The 21,934-nt window shown below is 38.9% G+C and overlaps 1 protein-coding gene across 9 annotated transcripts in view; it reads left to right on the forward strand.

The window, feature by feature from the left end:
* The window catches only part of LOC104232758 (uncharacterized), a 39,807-nt gene extending 26,125 nt beyond the window's left edge, over nt 1–13,682 (forward strand). For 3 of the 9 annotated variants that reach the window (XM_070165148.1, XM_070165149.1, XM_070165143.1), the window contains 6 exons: nt 9,068–9,219; nt 9,877–9,987; nt 10,967–11,006; nt 11,100–11,169; nt 11,651–11,802; nt 13,472–13,682. In XM_070165148.1, the coding sequence (XP_070021249.1) occupies nt 9,905–9,987; nt 10,967–11,006; nt 11,100–11,169; nt 11,651–11,694 (237 nt within the window). In that variant the 5' untranslated portion in view covers nt 9,068–9,219; nt 9,877–9,904 and the 3' untranslated portion in view covers nt 11,695–11,802; nt 13,472–13,682. Of the gene's footprint in view, nt 1–8,979; nt 9,048–9,067; nt 9,226–9,876; nt 9,988–10,966; nt 11,007–11,099; nt 11,170–11,650; nt 11,803–13,471 lie in introns of those variants that run through there. The other 6 variants (XM_070165146.1, XM_070165145.1, XM_070165142.1 and 3 more) reach the window with 4 other exon arrangements.
* Nucleotides 13,683–21,934: the final 8,252 nt, after the last annotated feature.

Genomic DNA, 21,934 nt, shown 5'->3' on the forward strand with positions numbered 1-21,934 from the left:
TAGACTGTATAAGGCCCTGAACCTGTGGGTAAAACCAACACTGGTGTCATAGTCAGAGCTGTCTTAAGCTTCTGAAAGCTTGCCTCACACTCATCCGACCATCTGAACTGGGCACCCTTCTGGGTCAACCTGGTCATCGGGGCTGCCATGGATGAAAACCCCTCCACGAACCGACGATAGTAGCCTACCAACCCCAAGAAACTCCGAATCTCTGTAGCTGATGCTGGTCTGGGCCAGTTCTTGACTGCCTCAATCTTCTTCGGATCAACCTGAATACCCTCTGCTGATACAACATGACCCAGAAATGCAACTGAACTCAACTAGAACTCACACTTCGAGAACTTAGCATATAACTGACTATCCCTTAGAGTCCGAAGAACCACTTCGAGATGCTGCTCGTGCTCCTCCAGGCTGCGGAAATATATCAAAATATCATCAATGAAGACTATCACGAACGATTCCACATAAGGATTGAACACTCGGTTCATCTAATCCATAAAAGTTGCTGGGGCATTTGTCAGCCCGAATGACATCACTAAGAATTCATAATGACTGTACCGAGTGTGGAAAGCTATCTTAGGGACATCGGATGCCCTAATCCTCAGCTGATGGTAGCCAGATCTTAAATCAATCTTTGAAAATACCTTGGCACCCTGAAGCTGATCAAACAGATCATCAATCCTCGGCAATGGATACTTATTCTTGATTATAACCTTGTTCAACTGCCGGTAATCTATACACATTCTCATCGACCCTTCTTTCTTCTTAACAAAAAATACTGGCGCACCCCAAGGCGAAACACTAGGCCTAATGAAACCCTTCTCAAGCAAGTCTTGCAACTGTTCCTTCAACTCTTTCAACTCAGGCGGGGCCATACGATACGGCGGGATTGAAATGGGCTGAGTGCCCGGAGCCAAATTAATGCAAAAATCAATATCCATGTCGGGTGGCATACCCGGCAAGTCTGAAGGGAATACCTCAGTAAACTCATGAACAGTGGGCACAGAATCAATAGAGGGAACCTCAGCACTAGAATCACGAACATACGCCAAATAGGCCAAACACCCCTTCTCGACCATGCGTCGAGCCTTCACATAAGAGATAACACTACTGGTAGAATGACCAGGAGTCCCTCTCCATTCTAAACGAGGCATACGCGATAAAGCTAAGGCCACAGTCTTGGCATGACAGTCCAAGATAGTGTGGTAAGGTGATAACCAGTCTATCCCCAATATAACATCGAAATCGACCATGTCTAAAAGCAATAAATCTACACGAGTCTCAAGACCCCCAATCACCACAATACAAGAACGATGAACTCGATCAACTACAATAGAATTACCCACCGGTGTAGACATATAAACGGGAATGCTCAATGAATCACTAGGCATAACCAGATACGGTGCAAAATAAGATGACACATACGAGTAGGTGGACCCTAGATCAAATAACACTGAAGCATCTCTATCACAAACCAGAATAGTACTTGTGATAACTGCATCTGAAGCCTCAGCCTCGGGCCTGGCTGGAAGAGCATAACATCGGGGGTGGGCCCCACTACCCTAGGCTCCATCTCTGGGATGGCCTGCAGCTGGCTGGCCTCCACCTCTAAATCCTCTACCTCCACCTCTAGCACCTCTACCCCCACCTCTAGCTGGCTAGGCGGGCTGTGGAACACCTGGTGCATGAACCATAGCACGGGGACCCTGTTGCTGTGACTGAGTACCCACCAATCTCGGACAAGCCCTCCTGATATAACCATACTCACCACACTCATAGCATCCACCTGAGTGATGTGGCTGAGGAAATGGAGACTGACCCTAGCGACCCAAATGACCACCCCAAAAACTCTGAAGTGGCGGTGCATTGATAGGAGTTGGTGGTGCACTGTAGGACTGCTGATCAGAATACTACATCTGCGAACCACGGCTACCTAAAGCACCGTGAGAGACCTGAAGTGCTGACTGAAAGGGCCTAGGAGGATGGCCTCTACCTTATGAATCTCTGCCTCCAGACGAGGCACCACTGAATCTACCTGAATGATGGGGCCTCTTATCCGACCCATGACCACTTCCCTGCGCCAGGACCATCTCCACTCTACGGGCCACATCGGCCGCCTCTTGAAAAGTGATCTCACTCCCAACCTCCCTAGCCATCTGAAGGTGAATCGGCTGAATAAGACCATCAATAAACCTCCTCACCCTCTCTCTCTCGGTAGGAAGTATGACAAGAGCATGGCAAGCTAAGTCGATGAACCTGCTCTCATACTAGGTAACCTTTATGGAACCCTGCTGGAGGTGCTCAAACTGCCTCCGATAAGCCTCTCACTGAGTAACGGGGAGGAACTTCTCTAGAAATAGTTGTGTGAACTGCTCCCAAGTCAAGGCTGGCGATCCGGCTGGTCTAGCTAAGCAATAATCCCTCCACCAAGTCTTGGCGGATCCAGACAAGTGAAATGTAGCAAAATCAACCCCATTGGTCTCAACAATACCCATGTTCCTGAGAACCTCGTAGCAGCTGTCTAGATAATCCTGGGGATCCTCAGTAGATGCACCACTGAAAGTGGAAGTGAAGAGCTTGATGAACCTATCCAGCCTCCACAAAGCATCGGTAGACATAGCCGCTTCATCACTGGTATGAGATACCACACCCGGCTGAACTGCTCGAACTAGCTGAACCGCTGGAGTCTGAATCTGAGGAGCTACCTGCTCCAGAGTGCGAGTAGCAGGAGTCTGGGCCCCTTCTCCAGCTTGAGAGACGGCTGGTGCTACAAGAAGCAAGCCCGCTCGGGTGACACTCTCCATGAGGCCCACTAATTGGACAAGAGCATCCTGAAGGACTGGGGTAGCAATAAACCCCTCTGTGACCTGAGCTGAGCCCACCGGAGCTTCTGGGCCGAAACCTCGTCATCAAAGTCAACCTGAGGCTCCGCTACTGGAGCTGCTGCTCGGGGTTGAGCTCTACCCCTACCTCGGTCTCTGTCATGGCCTCGGCCTTGCCCTCTGCCCCATGTAGGAGCTACTGCTGGGGGCTCGGGCTGCTGAGCGGTAGATGAGGAAGCGCGTGTTCTCACCATCTACGAGAGAACAGAGTAGAAAGTCAATTAGCATTGTTAAACAGAACTGCACGACATGAAAGAATAAATGTGAAGTTTTTCCTAACTCTGTTGCCTCTTGGGATAAATACAGACGTCTCAGTACCGATCCCTCAGACTCTATTGAGCTTGTCCGTGAATTATGAGACCTATGTAACCTAGAGCTCTGATTCAAACTTGTGACGACCCGAAATTCCTACCCTCAGGAGTTAAAATGACGCCTACTCATAGAAGCTAGGCAAGCCACGAACTTAGAAATCTTTAACTCTTCTGTTTTAATCTTTTTTACAACTTATATTAATAAGTTATAAATATCTAAATGACAGCGGAATATGAGATTTAAGCGGAAGTCTTAAATAAATATAAAACCAAAATGTTTCGAAAGTCAACACATGCCTCTACCCAGAAACTGGTGTCACAATATCCACGGACTACTAAGAGTACTACATACAACAGTTTGAAGGAAAAATAACACTGTTTGTCTCGGATACATGGGATAACAGAACATAATAAAAGATAGAGGAGACCCCGGGCCTGCGGACACTTGCAAGGCTACCTCGGTGTCTCGATGGACTAAAGGCTAGCTCCCCTACTACTACTGATCAAGTACCACACCAGTATCTGCATAATGTACAGAGTATAGTATCAGCACTACCGACCCCATGTGCTGGTAAGTGCCTGGCCTAACCCCGGCGAGGTAGTGACGAGGCTAGGACCAGACTCCAGATAAACTTGTGCAGTTATATCATATATGGTTGAAAATAAACAGAAATGAGCAGTTTAAAATGGGAAGGGGTACATGCTTCGGGGAAACATATCAAGACCAACAAAAATATAATAAAATATGAATGGACAGCTCAATATCTACAACGATACAATAACAATACTGTTGTGCCGCGCAACCCGATCCCTTATCATTTAACATTGTTGCGGCGTGCAACCTGATCTAATATAATATCTGTTGTGGCGTGCAACCCGATCCAATATAATATCTGTTGCAGTGTGCAACCCGATCCAATATAATATTTGTTGCGACGTGCAACCCGAGCCGCACAGGCTTCCTGTGTTCTACAGTGACAGGTCTTAGTATTGTGGCCATAACTTTCTCTACAGATGTCCAAATTGTGATTTCGTTACCATTATAGAAACGAGACACAAAGTACTACAACTTTAGTTTTTGAATCATCTCAAAATTCCTTGTAAATCAAAAGATATAGGCTTCCGAAGTCGGACCAGTGAATCTGTTCTTCACCGCGGACCACACAGAATATAGTGCAGCCGCACAGGTCCCTCCGCGGACGCGATTCATATCGTGCGGACCGCACTGGCCTGTTCAGAGGTCTCCCACCCCTCTGGGCCTGCAACAGCTCTATTTGTTTTAGGCCTAAGACACCCCAGAACCTACCTGAAACTCACCCGAGCCCTCGGAACTCCAAACCAAGTGTAAACAAAACTTCAAAAACATCTTACGGATTTATTCGTATAATCAAATCATCAAAATAACATCATGAACATCAAATTAAATCTCAAGATCAATGAAATTTTCTCAAAACTTCTTTAAACATCATTTTTTTGGCAATTTAAGTCCGAATCACGTAAAATGACATCCATTTTTCACCAAATTCCACAGAAACGTCTTAAGTCATATATAAGACCTGTACCGAGTGTCGAAACCAAAATACGGGCATGATACCATCATGTTCTAATCAAATTTTATTTCAAATTTTCTTGAACAATTTCAGAAAATAATTTTCTTTAAAAATTCATTTCTTGGGCTTGGTACATCGGAATTCGATTCCGGCATACGCCCAAGTCCTATATTTTTCTACGGACCCTCTGAGACCGTCAAATTATGGGTCCGGGTCCGTTTACCCAAAACGCTGACCAAAGTCAAGTTAACTCATTTTATAACCAAATTTTATCATTTCTCACAGAATTTCATATTTAAGCTTTCCGGCTACGCGCCCGGACTGCACATGCAAATTGAGGTGACTCTAAATGAGGTTTCAAGGCCTCAGAACACAGAATTTTATTTTTAAACAAGTGATGGCCATTTGGGTCCTCACACTAATGGAGAATGGTTCAAGGATGGTAAGAACATTTTCCTTCCTTCTTATTCCTTCTAACATTTGTCTTTCCATTTCGAAAAATGATATTACTATAGGTATAATTGGCTTCTTTCAGAATAACAATAACTTAGTAGAGAAGTTTTTTGCTAATCTGTTGCTGGAGATGAAGACATTTAGCGAAGTAGGCAAAATAGTACGATCCAATCTACCAAGTGTCGCACCTCCTTTTTGCCGCGCCCGCAGGGCGCGTGGGGAGTTTTCTCCGATTGAAGGACAGTCGAAACGGGATTTGTTTATTTGTTTTAGAGTCGCCACCTGGGAATTTTAAGGCGTCCCAAGTCACCAATTATAATCCCTGAATCGAGGAGAATATGACTCTGTTTATTATTCTGCGAACCAGAAATCCTGAGTAAGGAATTCTGTTAATCCGGAAGAAGGTGTTAGGCATTTCCGGATTCCGTGGTTCTAGCACGGTCGCTTAACTGTTTTTATTATTGGCTTAATTACCTTGATTTTATTAAATACATTGATGTTACATGTTTTTACTACCGCTTATTGATGACCCTTCTTTGAATCGAATTACGCGTACGTATATTCGTGTTAAAAAAAATTGCGGACTTGTGTCACGCGTACGTGTACACAATAACTTTTTATAATATATTTATTAAGCAATCATTTTTCGAAATTGTGTTGGATCAAGAATATTTGTTTTTCTTGAATAATGAACCGTACATCTCGGGTTTTTATGAAATTGATTTAACGCCTTTTGGAAAAATCCTTTTATTAAATATTCGTTCGAAATTGCGCGTACGCATAATCCGAATTTTTGCTTTTAAAAATATAATCAGGGTACGCGAACGTATCCCTAATTGTGCAAAATATTCGTAATGATATTAGGGATTTTCCACAAATTGTTTATTATATCTATACATTTTTATGTGAAAATCATGATAAATTCCCATTTAAGGTGCCCTTAAATTCTTTGAAAAGAATTTACAATTTATTAAATGTTGACCGTTGATTATATTTTCCGAATATAAGTTATATTCATTTCAACTATTCAATTTCAAAGGACAGAATAAAAATATGATTAATATTATTTTAAAAAAAAAACTAATATGACATATATATCAAAGAATAAATTGCATATAAAACTGAAAATGAATGATTCATAAAGGAAGGAAATATTTTCCAAATTTTTTTTTCATGATTTACTTAATGCAAATTCTATTTCTAATTACCATTGATATCAAGTGTTGCAATTGGTACTTATACATCTCGTTTCATTCTCATATACTCGCTTTTAATCTAATAAGCCTAATTATTTGATCAATTTGTCTTATGAAGGTAGATAGGTATCGAGTTTATAAGAAAGGAATTATTATACAAGTTAATTCAATAAAATTACCTTACATGCAACTTAACTGTATATCGTAAACATTCATAACATTTTAACATTGTAACAAGCTACATCATATCACCTTTCGCCAACGTTTATACACACATCTATTATCTTATAAAAATATACCAACAACACCATCTTAACCTTATTTAACAATAAATATCACTACTGTAATTTTCTTGGCACTTCTACATCACTTCTTGCTTAACTAACAACAAAATTAAATAATGACCAACATTCATGCCATATTCCCTACTTTGACAATTTAATATGATTAAACTAATGAGATAATGAGCTAATATTATTACAAATCTTTATACGAACTTTCAAAGTAAGACAATTAGCTCATAGCTATCAAATTGAATTCACTACTAATTAACTAACATAAAACAAAAATGAAATTTAAATTGATGAACTTGGACAAATAGAAAACAGAATTTCAATTCAAACTTCATTGATGAGTCATGTTGAATCTCTTTCCAACTTAAAATTTAAAAGACATGTACCTGGTATTGGAAAACAAGAGAAGATGAAGCTGAGAAGCAGCAACAGTAGTAACAATGTAGCACAACAACGACAGTCCAGCAACACAGGAATAGACCAGTAACAGTAGGAATAGTAGTAAACCCAGGAGACTATAAACGACTCCAAGTATAGAGAAGAAGTAAAAGGCAGGAAGGTTCTGACTATTTCAGATCTTAAGCGAGGCAATGAAACAGTAACTATTCTTTTCAACTTCAAAACTCTCCAAAATGAATTCTGTCCCTGTATATTCAGTGTATCCAGAATGTATATCGGGTGTATACTTCTCACTCCGCCCCCTCTTTTTTTCTTCTCTCTATCTAGTTTTTCCTCTCTTTTTTTCCACCCTTCTTCCTAAATTTTCTCTTCTATTTATAGCAAAATTTTCGAAATTTTCAGATTTATTTTTTATTATTTTATTATTTTTTTAATTAAAAGAAATCCCACTTACAAATTGCTTTTATTTTTTTAGAAAAAGAAATCCCACCTTTATTTACTTTTATTTTTAAAATTCCAACTTTAATTACTTTATCTTATTTAAAATCCCACTTTTTATTTTTTTAAAAGAGAATCTCACTTTATTTAACTTTTCTTTAAAAAATAAACCACTATCTTTTCTTTTTCTTTTAAAAATGCTACTTTCAATTACTTTAAATTTTTTAAATTTTCAGATATCTTTATATTTATTTTTTAATTCCAACCTTCTTTTACTTTTAAATTTTTTAAAACTTTTTACTTTTTTTTTTAAATTTTCTACATTCTTTTACTTTTTTTTATTTTTTTATTTTTTATTTTTTTAAAATCATTTCCGAAATTACTATATATATATATATTTTTTAATAAAATAAAAATAATAAATAAAATAAAATATTTTCGGATTTTTTTATATATATAAAAAAACAAAAAATAAAACTATTAATAGTGATAATTCACTTTTTATTTTTTTATTTTTTTTTGGTTTTGTTTTGTGTTGGACAAAAATGAAGAAGGGGTGTTGGGTTAATGGACTGGGTCGACCCAGTTCGAAATGGACTGGGTCGTAGGGAAGATTGGGCCATTTTTTGGGCCTATAGCTTGAAATTGAAGAAGAGGCCCAATTCCGACTTTCTTTATATTTTCGCTCTCTTTTCTTCTTTTATTTTTCTAAAACTAAATTATAAAAATACTTAAACTATTATTAAGAACTAAATTAAGTTATAAAGGCGCAAATTAACTCCCAATAACAATTAACGCACAATTAAGTATTAATTAAGCATAAAATTGTATATTTGGACATTAAATGCTAAAAATGCAAACGATGCCTATTTTTGTAATTTTTAATTTTTGTAAAACAATTTTAATTACTAACAATTGTAGAATTAAATCCTACATGCAAAATGCGACATATTTTTGTATTTTTTATTAATTTAGCGAATAAACACGCACAGACAAATACAAATAATTCTTCAAAATATCACAAAATTGTACACCAAAGAAAAATCATTTTATTTTTGAATTTTTTATAGGGCAAAAATCACGTGCTTACACCAAGTAGTAGTACAATCCAATCTACCAAGTGGTTATGATTGGTACTAAAGCATCCTTTTTTTTCTCTTTAGTTTTCCTCTGCATTTGTAGTTGAATAAATGGAAAAAATAAAAGATTTACACACAAAGAAAAAATGATTTCCGTAGTTTAGCGAGTTATTGAAGAAATTTTCTCAACCATGTTGACAAGTTCTTTGAAGAAAAAAATAATGGTTGCTTCTTATCAACTAAACGATATCCTTCAACTAATGTTTACACTCTTTGAGTACATTTCTGGAATCTTATGTGGAATTTACATAAATAAAAAGTACTTGAAACTTTTATATACTTTTCTTAGTCGTAAGTAATTTTTGCTTCTTTATAAAGGAAAATTCTCTGGGCTATTTGGTGGAGTTTTGGTTATGAGTTGATAAAATGACTGTGAAGCTGAGAATGATGAACTTCTTGCTTGCAGATCATCCACTGTTCCAACAACAAATGTAGATCTCAAGTATATGACAGTTATTCAAATTCAAGGCAATCACGAGGCAACAAAATGTGCATGTACGGGGGTATATAAGCTTCACAAAGTTGAGCTGCAAGAACTCCTTCACTTTAAGCTGCTAGGTACAGGTTGATCAACATAAAATCAATCTATACATTCTTTTTTTGTTTGCACATTTTCAATAAATATAATAGAATAATTTGCAAGTTCATCTATAAAAGAGATTGCTTACAAGTCCTTATGCGAATAGAAAAATGAGAAAGAAAGGTGCTCTTTATGTCAATGGGCGATGCCAGCAAACGATATTCATATTATAAACTGTACAAAAATAATCTTTGCTAGAAAGAACAAATCAAGGGAGATTTACTCTTTTATTGATAATTACCCTTCTTTTGGTGCTGAGTTGATCATTAGTCATTATTCTGATAATCAAGAACCTTCTTTTGTTAAGGTTAATACAAATTTGTTTAGTTTGCTAATTGATCCTTCCAATAGTATAATAACCGTCATAAGTAAATATATGGAGACGGTTTGTAAAGGCGATACAATAGAGTTATTTGTGGGAACAGATTGATAAAATAAAAGTATATTGGAACGGTTTATTTTTCCTCCTTACTTTCCCTCCTATATATTTATTAAAAAAAACAAAAACTAAATAATGACCCCACTAATATTTTAATTACTCTTTAATATATTTTTTTAAATTAAAACATATATTATGAAACGCTCGTCACTTTCTCTAACTCTCAAAATCTAAAATTAGACATCTTCTCTCTCAGCCTCAACCTAGAACACATCGACTTCACCATGGACGAACTCTGTCGGCCAGCTCCGGTGAAGGACGACAGCTACCAGTGTATTACACTGTTATCTAAGAGTCCCCCATTCTGGTGAGTGTTCTTCTTCTCCCTCTTTTCATATTTCATCTTGTTTTATGCTGATTTTTTCTTTCTTTGTTGATTTCTTTTCGTCTCGGTTCTTTGTTTTATTTTTACTTGTTTGCATTCTTGAAGTGCCTGACTTTTACTTGATTAAGAAGTTTGAAATTTAAACATATGGTTTGAAATTGGATTTTAAGATATCAATCGAACTCTAATTTCAGTTATGAACAATTTTGTTGAAATAATAATTCTGGTTTCCTGGGAAATGATATCTTCTTTTACAATTAATTATGAGGTATAGTTTGTTAAATTTTAGTATCTGATCAATTTATTAAATTTAAATAAGAATTAAGATAAGTAGGGTAAAAAGTTAGTAAAGAATGAAAAAATAATATACTTTTGGTTTGGTCGTATAGTTTACAACTTCATCTTAAATATATCTTTTTATGAATAAAATTGCTAATCTTAATTAAAGAAAAAAGAGAAAAAGATAAACTGAGTAAAAGAATAATTCCGTGAAGAGTGCAAAATGTTCACTATCACCTCCTCCGCCGTCTATTACATTATATAACAAATTAAAGTTTCTATTGAAATTTATACTAGAAAAAATTGTATGGTGTTTGCATTATACATTTGTTCAAATATCCTTAAATTGCAATTGCATGCAAGACTCTATAATTTTTAACCAGAACATACAAACAAACAAGAAAGTACTTGTACATCAATGTCAGTGAGATCAGGATTGAAGTATGTAATACATATCCAAATTCTTTTAAAAGAAAGAGCTTTATCATTTGTAAAAATTTATTGCAAGTAAATATGAATTGAATGTAATATGAGATTTTAATTAATACCGTGATGAAATTTAGAATAAGAAATGTGTAGACGACAAGGAGACACGCCTTGCATCTTTGCCATGTTGCTTCCTTTTCTTGAACTTTTGTCCTTCTAATTTTATCTGCTGAACAAAGTTCTTTCACTATATCAGCCTTGGTGTATTTGCTATAATGGAGGATGGTTCAAGGATGGTAAGAACATTTTCCTTCCTTCTCATTCCTTCTAACATTTGTCTTTCCATTTCGAAAAATGATATTACTATAGGTATAATTGGCTTCTTTCAGAATAACAATAACTTAATAGAGAAGTTTTTTGCTAATCTGTTGCGGGAGATGAAGAGATTTAGTGAAGCAGGTAAAATAGTATGATCCAATCTACCAAGTAGTAGTACAATCCAATCTACCAAGTGGTTATGATTGGTACTAAAGCATCCTTTTTTTTTTCTCTTTAGTTTTCCTCTGCATTTGTAGTTGAATAAATGGAAAAAATAAAAGATTCACACACACAAAAAAAAAAAAATTTCCGTTGTTTAGCGAGTTATTGAAGAAATTTTCTCAACCATGTTGAAAAGTTCTTTGAAGAAAAAAATAATGGTTGCTTCTTATCAACTAAACGATATCCTTCAACTAATGTTTACACTCTTTGAGTACATTTCTGGAATCTTATGTGCAATTTACATAAATAAAAAGTACTTGAAACTTTTATATACTTTGCTTGGTCGTAAGTAATTTTTGGTTCTTTATAAAGGAGAATCCTCTGGGCTATTTGGTGGAGTTTTGGTTATGAGTTGGTAAAATGACTGTGAAGATGAGAATGATGAACTTCTTGCTTGCAGATCACCCACTGTTCCAACAACAAATGTTGATCTCAAATATATGACAGTTATTCAAACTCAAGGCAATCACGAGGCAACAAAATGTGCATGTGCGGGGGTGTATAAGCTTCATAAAGTTGAGCTGCAAGAACTCCTTCACTTTAAGCTGCTAGGTATATGTTGATCAACATAAAATCAATCTATACATTCTTTTTTTGTTTGCACATTTTCAATAAATATAATAGAACAATTTGCAAGTTCAATCTATAAAAGAGATTACTTACAAGTCCTTATGCGAATAGAAAAATTAGAAAGAAAGGTGCTCTTTATGTCAATGGGCGATGCCAGCAAACGATATTCATATTATAAACTGTACAAAAATAATCTTTGCTTAGAAAGAACAAATCAAGGGAGATTTACTCTTTTATTGATAATTACCCTTCTTTTGGTGCTGAGTTGATCATTAGTCATTATTCTGATAATCAAGAACCTTCTTTTGTTAAGGTTAGTACAAATTTATTTAGTTTGCTAATTGAACCTGACAATCTGCAGATGCCTTTCTCCATAAAAATAAAACTTCAACTCTGCCAGTTGAAGGGTAATATAGAATGTTGTAGGATACTTTAAATCTTTCAGGGAAGATATAATTCCTCTCTCCCCCTCCCAAAAAAAAAAAAGATATGGGTCACTGCTGTTATTTTTTTTGCCTCTTTCACTTGCTTGCTGCTGCTGCTGCTATTTTTCCTTATTTTACTGCTTTTTCTTTGTTGAAAAAGTTGTGCATACTTAGCTCGTGGCTGCTATTTTTTCCCATCTTTTTCTACTTCACTGCTACTATTTTTTTGCGTCTTTCACTTGCTTGCTGTTGCTGCTGCTGTTTTTCCTTCTTTTTTTGCTTTTTCTTTGTCGAAAAAGCTGTGCATACTTAGCTTGTTGCTGCTATTTTTTTGCGTCTTTCCCTTACTTGCTGCTGCTATTTTTCCTTCTTTTACTGCTTTTTCGTTGTCCAAAAAGTTATGCATACTTAGCTCGTGGTGGTTGTTTTATCCCTTCTTTTTCTACTTCACCGTTACTATTTTTAGCGTCTTTCACTTGCTTGTTGTTGTTGCTGCTGTTTTTTCTTCTTTTACTGCTTTTTCTTCATCGAAAAAGCTGTACATACTTGGCTCGTTGCTACTGTTTTCCCCCTTCTTTTTCTACTTCACTGCTGCTATGTTTTGCGTCTTTCACTAGCTTGCTGCTGCAATTTTACTTCTTTTACCCAATTATGGCTTAGGTACTCCGTCATATTTCATATTACAGGAAAGCGTTTAGGACGTTAGATCATCATGTTCTATTTGGTACCATGAATATTAAACAAATCTGGACATCATTAAGTGATAACAAATTTGCTTGGAATGAAAATGTTTCCTGAGCAACGATACTCTGCAAGTTCAATAGAGTTGCTTAACCAACTCCAATTCTAAATGATCAAAGGAAACTTCACTTCTTGTGACTTTGGGTTGTAGTGTAGTGCTGGACAAAGGCTGCATGAGTGCTTTGATTAACTTCCATTTTATGTCTCAAAGTAGTTGTTATAGAGTCCTGTTGCTTATATTTCACTTGTTGCTGTTTTTCAAGTTCTCAAGCTACTTGTAAGCTTATTGCTACTGTTTTTTCAAGTTCTCAAGCTCTACGTAATGATGTTTTGAAAATGTTAAGAATTTTGGGAGAGTTGTATTTACAAAGGAAACTTTGCCAAAAATTCTAGGAATTTAGAGAGTTAAAAAATTTTGAGTTATCAAATTTGCCATTCAATTATCTTAAAATTTTTGTTTAATTATTTCTGATTATCTTTTGTAGGTGCAAAGATTGCGGATGAAAGTAGTGGTGAAGGGCTTACTTGAATGTTGTTGTTCTTTGTTAGACTTTTTATTATCATGTTCAAGGATATTTTAGTTTACAACTTTTTATATGCAAACTTATCAATTTTGACTTTTGAATTGTTGATCAAACAGTGTATTCATATTTTGTTTTTGTATATGGATAAAGCTAGTTGGATATTTTTATTTTATTTCGTGGTTTATATAAGTTATGATGTATAAACTTACATTGTATAGGAAAATATTCCTCATTTTGCTTCCATAAATATCAAAAATGATAATTGTGAATTGTTGTAACGGAGAATATAACCGTTCCAATAGGCCTAGAAACAATAACATCAACCCCTAATAAGTGTTGCAATATGTTGCAATAGCCGTTGCAATAGGATGATGATAATTGTTGCAATATATCACAAAACCGTTGCAATATATCATGAAAACCGTCGCATTAGGCTAAAAAATCTCTGGTGTAATTGTACCACAACGGTTTATAGCCGTCCTAATAGAACCGAACACCGTTCTCATAGATGGAACAATGGTAGCAGTTCTATAACCGTTACAATATCTCTCTATGGAGACGGTGTTGAAACTGTTACAAATAACTATTCCAATTGACCTATTGTAACGCCAAATCCCGAAACGGTTCCAAATCCGTCTCATTATTCCTACAGGGATGGTTAATGTATCTATTGCCGCGGTTTTCGAAGGGTTGCCATAGGCGTAATTTCTTGTAGTGAGTTATGGGATCGGGCTACACGCCGCAGCGGTTATGTTGATGATTATGATAACGCTTGGGCTGTAAAAGCCCCTCCGGACTGTGTAACACACCCCTAGTGAGCGTAGTAGATTTTGAGAGATGGATCTTCCCTGGACTTAGATCTTGTCCGAAGTATTTATACCTGGAGATGGATCTTCTCCATAGGACTGGAATGGCCTTCCTCGATACTGAGTGACTGTTGTCAGTGATGTGTATATATTCCGGGATGGATCTTTCCTGGACCGAATGGCCATATATAGTACTGAGTGGTTGAGCACTTGAGAGTGGAGGTACATGGTACATTTTCATGCATTCTGCGCATTGGCACATAGAGATTAGCTGAGTTTGTACTTCACATTGTCCAGATCTGTATTTATTGTACTGCTTGAGTTGAATACTTGAATTGAAAGCATGCCTACTTTTCTGCATAGTTCATTTATATTACATGTTGAGGTTAAGTACGTCACTACCTATCAGTCCATAGTTTGGACTTGTTACTTACTGAGTTGGTGTACTCACGTTACCCCCTGCACCTTGTGTGCAGATCTAGGTATCTCTGGCCACGTTAGCGGTTGTTGATTTTAGTTAGTAGCGGATCATCGAAGATATCGAGGTAGCTGCCTGTCGATCGTAGTCCTGCTCTACTCCTTCTTTATATTCCCTTTAGTGTATTTTGGTTATTCTTAGACTATGTTAGTCTTTCTATTCTCAGAAAAGTTATAATCGTTCGGGCTTTCTTTCCGCACTTCTGTTTTAATTTGAACTCTTTATTTAATGTTTTATATAATATATCTTTGGATTTGTATTTGAAATGAAAACTATCGATTTGTTTTTGATAATGTGTCGGCGTTCCTAGTACCACGATAGGCGCCATCACGGTAAGGTTACTTTGGGTCGTGACAAGTTGGTATTATAGCCTATGTTACATAGGTGCCACGAGTCATGAGTGGGTTTAATAGAGTCTTGCGGATTGGTACGGAGACGTCCGTACTTATCTTCGAGAGGCTGCAGAACCTTAGAAAAACTTTACATTATTAAATTCTTATCGTGCGAATCTGTTGATTCTGGTAACTAAACTTCTGTAATTCTATTCTCTCATAGATGGTGAGGACACGTGCTACCGGTCAAGATGGACGACCACCAGTACCACTAGTTGGGTACGTGAGAGGCCGAGGTCGCGATCGAGGTCGTAGTGGGGGAAGGGGTGTAGCCCGCACAACAGCTAGGGCAGCACCTACAGATCCACCAGTCGCCCCAGACCATAATCATCTTGCAGTTATGGATGCACCAGCAGGACTAGCTCAGGCACTGGTTGTGCCTATTGTTATCCTAGATCTTCAGGAGACCTCAGCTCAGATTATAACCTTGTGCACCAGTCTTGCACATGCGGTCTATGTTACTACTACATCAGCTATTTCCTAGGCCGGGAAAGGCACCTAAACTCCCGCCGCCCGTACACCCGAGCAAGTTGTTCAGGGACTTCAAACACCGGGGGAACCACCAGCCCATCCAGTTTCATCTGCTCAGAATTATGTGGTTCTAGTCATGCCTGATGATGAACAACATAGATTGGAGAGAATTGGTAGACTTCAGCCTCCAACTTTTAGTTTTGCAGAAGTCGAGGATGCCCAGAATTTCTTGGATAAATGTTAGAGGATTCTCCGTACAATGGGTATTCTGGAGACCAGTGGGGTCTCTTTCACTACCTTTTAGTTCTCTAGAGCTGCCTTTACTTGGTGGGAGGCTTATAAGAGGTGTAGGCATGTTGATGCAGTACCCCTTACCTGACAACAGTTCTCCATTCTCTTTCTAGAGAAGTATCTGCCGCAGTCCCGCAAAGAGGAGGTGCGCAGGCAGTTCGAGCAGTTACGTCAGGGTGATATGACTGTGACACAGTATGTGATGAGATTTTCTGAGTTAGTCCATTATGTTGTTTGGCTGGTTCCTACATATAGGGAGAGAATCAGGAGGTTCGTGGATGACCTCGCATATCAGCTACAAATTCTTATGACTAGGGAGAGAGTGTCTGGTGCTTTTTTTGAGGAAGTGGTTCACATTGCTCGAGAGATAGAGTCAATTTACCGCTAGGAGCGAGTTGAGAGGGAGGCCAAGAGGCCTCAAGGATCTGGTAGTTTTGGTGGTGCTCCTCATGTAGGTTAGTTCCAGTACGGCAGAGGCCGTCCATTCAGACATGCTCAGTCAGCTCATCCAGGTCACCGTGGTGGATCATCTGGCCATGGTGCTCATAGTTTACATCAAGGCCACTCATATCTCAATGCCCTTCCAGCTCAGAATTCGTCTCATGCACAATCAGCTCAGGGCTCATCTATACCTGGTTTTTCTAGTAGACATCCTGGTGCTCGGGGCTCCATTTAGTCCCCACCGCCATTTCCCGGGAGAGGTTGCTTTGAGTGTGGAGATTTGGGTCATATCAAGAGATTTTATCCCCGCCTTATGGGAGGTTCATCCCAGCAGAGGAGTCAGCCTTCGGCTTCAGCACCAATTAGTTCCCCACCTGCCTAGCCAGCTCGGGATGAAGGTCAGTCTGCTAGGGGTCACCCTAGAGGGAGAGGCCGATTAGGTGGCGGTCAGGCAAGTTTCTATGCACCTTGCCGGACCGGATGCTATTGCTTTAGATGCTGTGATCACATGTATTATCTCAATTTACCATAGGGATGCCTCTGTATTATTATATCCTAGTTCCACTTTTTCATATGTGTTGTCATATTTTTCTCATTATTTAGATACGCCCCATGAGTCTCTTATTTCATCTGTTCATATATCTACTCTTATGGGAGATACTATTATTGTGAACCACATATATCGATCTTGTGTGGTGACTATTGGGGGTTTAGAGACCCGAGCAGACCTTTTGCCACTTATTATGATTGATTTTAATGTGATATTGGTCATGGATTAGTTGTCTCCACGTTATGCTATTCTGGACTGTCACGCTAAGACGGTGACATTGGCTATGCCGGGAGTGCCACGGATTGAGTGACGAGATTTGTCATATTATATTCCCAGTAGAGTGATTTCATACTTGAAGGCCTAGCGGATGGTTGGGAAGGGTTGTCTTTCTTATTTGGCCTTTGGGGTGCACCTGTTTTATTTGTGAAGAAGAAAGGTGGCACTATAAGAATGAGCATTGATTACAGGTAGTAGAACAAAGTCACAATAAAGAACAAGTATCCTTTGCCTCGTATTGATGATCTATTTGACCAGCTTTAGGGAGCGAGAGTGTTCTCCATGATTGATCTCAGGTCAGGGTATCACTAGATGAAGATTAGGGACTCGGACATTCTTAAGACAGCTTTTAGGACACGATATAGTCATTATGAGTTCCTTGTGATGTCTTTCGGGCTGACCAATGCCCTAGCAACATTCATGCATTTGATGAACAACGTGTTTCGGCTTTATCTCGACTCGTTTGTTATTGTATTCATTGATGATATCCTGGTGTACTCTTGTAGCTAGGAGGATCACGCTGAGCATTTAAGAGTTGTATTGCAGCGGTTGAGGGAGGAGAAGCTTTATGCTAAGTTCTCCAAGTGTCAGTTTTGGCTCAGCTCAGTGGCGTTCTTGGGGCACGTCATGTCTAGTGAGGGTATTCAAGTTGATTTGAAAAAAATAGAAGCGGTCCAGAGTTGGCCCAGACCGTTCTCAGCCACAAAGATTTGTAGCTTTCTTGGTTTGGTGGGTTATTACTGTCGGTTCATTCAGGGATTTTCATCTATTGCATCACCCTTGACCAAATTGACCCAAAAGGGTGCTCCTTTTGGGTGGTCGGATGAGTATGAGGTCGAGCTTTCAGAAACTCAAGACCGCCTTGACCACAACTCTAGTGTTAGTTCTCCCATCAACTTCAGGTTCTTATACAGTATATTGTGATGCTTCTCGAGTCGACATTGGGTGTGTGTTGATATAGGAGGATAGAGTTATTGCGTATGCTTGTCGTCAGTTGAATCCCCATGAGAAGAACTACCCCGTTCATGATTTGGAGTTGGTTGCCATTGTTCACACGTTAAAGATTTGGCGGCACTATCTCTATGGTGTATCTTGTGAGGTGTTTACTGATCATCGTAGCCTCCAACACTTGTTCAAATAGAAGGATCTCAATTTGAGGCAGTGGAGATGGTTGAAGCTGCTAAAGAACTATGATATTACTATTTTGTATCATCTGAAAAAGGCCAATGTGGTGGCCGACGCCTTGAGTAGAAAGGCAGTGAGTACGGGTAGTCTTGTCCTTCCTGTTGGTGAGAGACCTCTTGCGGTTGATGTTCAAGACTTGGCTAATCGGTTTGTGAGGTTGGATATTTCGGAGCCCAGTCGGGTCCTAGCTTGTGTGGTTTCTCGGTCTTCCCTATTAGATTGCAGCATAGAGCGCCAGTATGATGACCCTCATTTGCTTGTCCTCAAGGACAACGTTCTGCATGATGATGCCAGAGATATGACTATTGGTGACAATGGGGTATTGAGAATGCATGGCCGGATATGTGTGCCCAATGTAGATGGCTTCGGGAGTTGATTCTTGAGGAGGCCCATAGTTTGCGTATTCTATCCATCTGGGTGCCGTGAAGATGTATCAGGATTTGAGGTAGCACTACTGGTGGAAGAGGATGAAGAATGATATAGTTGGGTTTGTAGCTTGGTGTCTCAGTTGTCAGCAGGTGAAGTATGAGCATTAGAGACCGGGTGGCTTGCTTCAGCAAATAGAGATTCCAGAGTGGAAGTGGGAGCGGATCACCATGGATTTCATAGTTGGAATCTCATGGACTTTTAGGAATTTCGATGCTATTTGGGTGATTGTGGATCGACTGACCAAGTCCGTGCACTTTTTTCCTGTGTGCACTACCTATTCTTTAGAGCGATGACTGAGATTTACATTCGAGAGATTGTTCGCCTGCATGGTATCCCAGTTTCCATCATTTCGGATAGAGGCACTCAGTTTACATCGCAGTTTTGGAGGTCCGTGCAGCGAGAGTTGGGTACTTAGGTCTAGGATGGAAACCGGAATTTCCTCGTATGACAAGTCCTCTGTAATTTGTACATCATCCGTGGGCACCACTCATGTAGGATCGCCAATGTACTTCCGTAACATAGATATGTGAAAAACCGGATGGACAGACTCCAATTCCGAGGGAAATTCTAACTTATAAACTACTTGGCCCACTCTCCGAATGATCCTATAAGGCCCAATATATCGTGGGCTAAGTTTGCCTTTCTTGCCAAACCTCATCACACCCTTCATAGGTGACACCTTTAAGAATACCTAGTCATTAACCCCTAACTCTAAATCTCGTCGTCGTACGTCAGAATATGACTTCTGACGACTCTGAGTTGCCAACAGTCGATCCCGGATAAGCTTTACTTTTTCTATGACTTACTGAACCAAGTCTGGCCTATGTAATCCAGATTCTCCAATATCAAACCACCACATAAGCGACCTAGACTTCCGTTTGTAAAGATATTCGTATGGAGCCATCTGAATACTGGAATTGTAGCGATTATTATATGCGAACTCAATAAGCGGTAGATGATCTTCCCAGCTACCTTTGAAGTCTATCACACAAGCTCGTAACATATCCTCTAGTGTCTGAATAGTACGCTCAGCCTGTCCGTCTGTCTAGGGATGAAGTGTTGTACTAAGTCTTACTTGAGTCCCCAATCCTTTTTGGAAGGACCTCCAGAAGTTAGCTGTAAATTGAGCTCCTCTATCCGAGATAATAGATATAGGGACACCATGCAGTCATACTATCCCTTAATATAAAGCCTTGCATAATTCTCTGCAGAATATGTAGTCCTAACGGGCAAAAAATAGGCTAACTTCGTAAGCCTATGGTGAAATCCATATTGACTTCTAGACAACAATTACCCATATCGAGTCAAACTTATGCTGGGTACGAGGTAAGCCTACGATGAAATCCATATTGATTACTTCCCATTTCCAAGTGTCACGACCCAATTCCCGAACCCGGTCGTGATGGTGCCTCTCGTGAAGACAAGGCCAGCCAGACCAAAATAGAACACATCTTTTAAATAGTTAAATATCGTAAACAGATCTAAAGAATGATATAATATCCATAATTTGTGGAATTAAAAATAACAATAGTAAAAGCAATCCCGACACAGCCCAAACCGGGGTGTCACAAGTCATAAACAACTAAGAGAAATCCTAATACAGTCAACTAATCACTAAACTCGATACAATAGTTCTAAGAACATGAAAAATAATAAGATAAGGGAGGCACAAGGGCTGCGGACGCCAACAGCTACCTCGTGATCTCTGAAACACTACCTGGGCGGGAAGATTAACAATCAGGAGCGGACTCTGCGATGCCTAAATCTACACACACGGTGCAGGGAGTAATGTGAGTACTCCGACCTAGTGAGTAATAATTATAAATAATGGCTGAAAGCATGAAAACACGTAAAGGCACAAAGTAATTCTATATCAAAGCAGTAAAAATCACGTAAAGCAGTAAATCAGTGAAGAAGTCAAGTAAAATCTCTTTAAATCAGGTAAAACAGGAAATTTAGTAGGTAAATAACAAGTAGAAATCTGCCCCTCGGGCACAGTATCAATCACTCAGAACAGTATCAGCTCCTCCGGCTCACTTTCATCACTTAGTGCTCATTGTCAGCTCTCGACCCATATATCTCTCATAATAACAGAAATCAGAATAACTGTTGCGGCGTGCAACCCGATCCGTACATCACTGCGGCGCACAGCCTGATCCTTATAGATAGTCGACTGTGCTCACTAGGGGTGTGCACACTCCGGAGGGGCTCTTACAACCCAAGCGCTATATTGCTGTGGCATACAACCCGATCCATATAAGTATTGTTGTGGCGTGCAGCCCGATCCATAACATATATAATATCCTCACCATTGAGTTCTCAATCTCTCTCAGTCATTTACCTCACAACCTCTCGGGCACAATAATAGAAGATAGGGATCTCAGCCCACAAATTCCTCTCATTTAGGAATAGTATGATAAAAACCGACTCGAATCATTTAAAATAGATAGAAACATGACCGAGGCTATGATTTTTAACAAGTATAGTGAGGAAAATCAGTCAAAATCCCCGAAGGGTTTAAATAGTTGGCACGAAGCAAATATGGCAATTAGCCCAAATCATGATTATAACAAATAAGTTTCAGTCAAATACGCGGTAAAATCATCAGTCGGGACGGACCAAGTCTCAATCCCCAGTAGTAAAAGACCCCACGCTCATCATCCAGCGCGTGTCTCACTTCAATATAGCACTACGATGTGCAATCCGAGGTTTCAAACCCTCAGGACATCATTTACAATCATTACTCACCTCGAACTGGCTACAACTCTAGCTCGCGACGCCTTTGCCCCTAGAATCGGCCTCCACGCGCGTCGAATCTATCCAAAATCAGAATGAATACGTCATAATATGCTAAGAGAACAAAGCCCAAGCGAAAACAATCAAAAAATATCAAAAATCCCGAATATAGCAAAACCCGAGCCTCGGGTCCACTTCTCGAAACTCAGAAATTTTTACATCAACGGGTTCCTTATCCTCCCACGAGTTCTTACATATCAAAAGTTCTCAAATCTGACCTCAAATGGCTCTTCAAATCCCAATTTAAAAGTTCAAAATCCCAAGCCCTAGTTCTTCCATTTTTAGCTTAGGTTCCATGAATTTCTAGGT

Source organism: Nicotiana sylvestris, chromosome 12 (assembly GCF_000393655.2).
Source record: "Nicotiana sylvestris chromosome 12, ASM39365v2, whole genome shotgun sequence".
Classification (NCBI taxonomy): Eukaryota; Viridiplantae; Streptophyta; class Magnoliopsida; order Solanales; family Solanaceae; genus Nicotiana; species Nicotiana sylvestris.